At 43.3% G+C, this 1,700-nt stretch overlaps 1 protein-coding gene across 1 annotated transcript; it reads left to right on the top strand.

The window, feature by feature from the left end:
- The first annotated feature begins 363 nt into the window (after positions 1 to 363).
- On the top strand, positions 364 to 1,105 carry LOC132041595 (uncharacterized). The gene is made up of 3 exons (XM_059432295.1): positions 364 to 399; positions 456 to 755; positions 875 to 1,105. The coding sequence occupies exons 1-3, from the start codon at positions 364 to 366 to the stop codon at positions 1,103 to 1,105; spliced, it is 567 nt and encodes a 188-aa protein (XP_059288278.1).
- The last annotated feature ends 595 nt before the right edge of the window (positions 1,106 to 1,700 follow it).

Raw genomic sequence — 1,700 nt, 5'->3', positions numbered from 1 at the left:
ATAGTGGAAATCGACCGGCTAAGGTACTTGAATGCGGTTATTACCGGCCGACCATTTTTCATGATGCTAATTTATTGGTGCGGTCTTGTGATCAATGTCAGAGGCAAGGGAATATAGGCGAGGAAGGCAAGAGATGCCTATGAATTTTGTTATGGAGGTAGAAGTGTTCGATGTCTAGGGGATTGACTTCATGGGACCCTTTGTGAGTTCAGGTGGCATGAAATACATTTTGGTTACAGTGGATTATGTGTCAAAATAGGTAGAAGCTATGGCTTTTACCTAATAACGAGGCCAAGAGTGTCATGGGGTTCCTCAAGAAGAACATATTTACTTCCTTTGGTACTCCGAGAGCTATAATCAGCGATGGTGGATCCCACTTTTGCAATAAAGCTTTCGCGGGTTTGATGGAGAAATATGGTGTAAAACATAGGGTGGCAACACCCTATCATCCTCAGACAAGCGGGCAAGTTGAAGTATCCAATAGGGAGATCAAGAGTATTCTAGCAAAGACAGTGAATGCGAATAGAACTGATTGGGCCCGCAAGCTCGATGATGCTCTATGGGCATACCGGACGGCTTTCAAGACTCCGATTGGAACTTCACCCTTCAAGCTTGTGTTCGGAAAAGCTTGTCACTTGCCGGTTGAACTTGAGCACAAGGCCATGTGGGCTTTGAAGAAATTGAATATGGATTGGGAAGAAGCGACCAAGCTCAGGTTGTTTCAACTAAATGAGATGGATGAGTTTTGGTACCAGGTATAGAGAGTGCAAAGACTTTGTATAAAGAAAGGATGAAGCAATACCATGACAAAAAGATCTTAAAGTGAGAGTTCTACAAGGGTGATCCTGTATTGCTGTTTAACTCTCGGTTGAAGTTGCTACCTGGTAAGCTTAAATCAAGGTGGTCTGGGCCGTTTGAGGTGGTAGGTGTTTCACCCCATGGAGCGATTGAGTTAAAGTCCGGAGATGGAACTCGGACATTTAAGGTGAATGGGCAGAGATTGAAGCACTACCACGAGATGGTTTCGGAGGATAGGATTGTTGATCGATACAGGTTGAAGCACCTCGAAACGAACGATGATCTGGTGCACACTGATAAGGAGTGAATGGTCACCACCGTCGTGCCGCGACGTTAAGTCAAGCGCTTCTTGGGAGGCAACCCAAGTGTAATGTTTATTTTTGTTTTGTTTGTTTTTTATCATATAGAGGGTAATGGTTGTTTTGGTGCAGGAATATATTGCTGAATAACAGGTAAGTTCAGTATAAGAGACTGTTTTGCAACATTGCAAAATACGCCTGCAGTTTACAGACCGTATTTCACAATACGGCTCATAAATTGGGGCGTATTTAACAATGTCACAAAACAGTAAGCACTGTAATGCAACATGAAAGTTTACGACCATGGAGGACGGACCGTATTTTGAAATACGGTCCGTAAATCTGATCGTAATCTTTCATGAGACAATACAGTGTACTGCCCTAATCAACATTTTCTAAATACGGGCCATAAATCACTTTACGGACCGTATTTAGAACAAAAAAAAAACCACGCCGCTAATAAAAGAAGGCAGTAGTTTAAATCACGGGCAGAAGAAACGACACCCACTAAACTTCCCTCCATTCAAATTCCCCTCCACGATCAAACCCACTAAACTCCCTCCTTCCATCCCACGATTTCCCACCACACCTCATCATCTCCCA

The sequence above is a fragment of the Lycium ferocissimum genome, unplaced genomic scaffold (assembly GCF_029784015.1).
Source record: "Lycium ferocissimum isolate CSIRO_LF1 unplaced genomic scaffold, AGI_CSIRO_Lferr_CH_V1 ctg10817, whole genome shotgun sequence".
NCBI classification, from domain to species: domain Eukaryota; kingdom Viridiplantae; phylum Streptophyta; class Magnoliopsida; order Solanales; family Solanaceae; genus Lycium; species Lycium ferocissimum.
The sequence above is the reverse complement of the archived record's forward strand: the minus strand, read 5'-3'. Positions and strand labels throughout refer to the sequence as shown.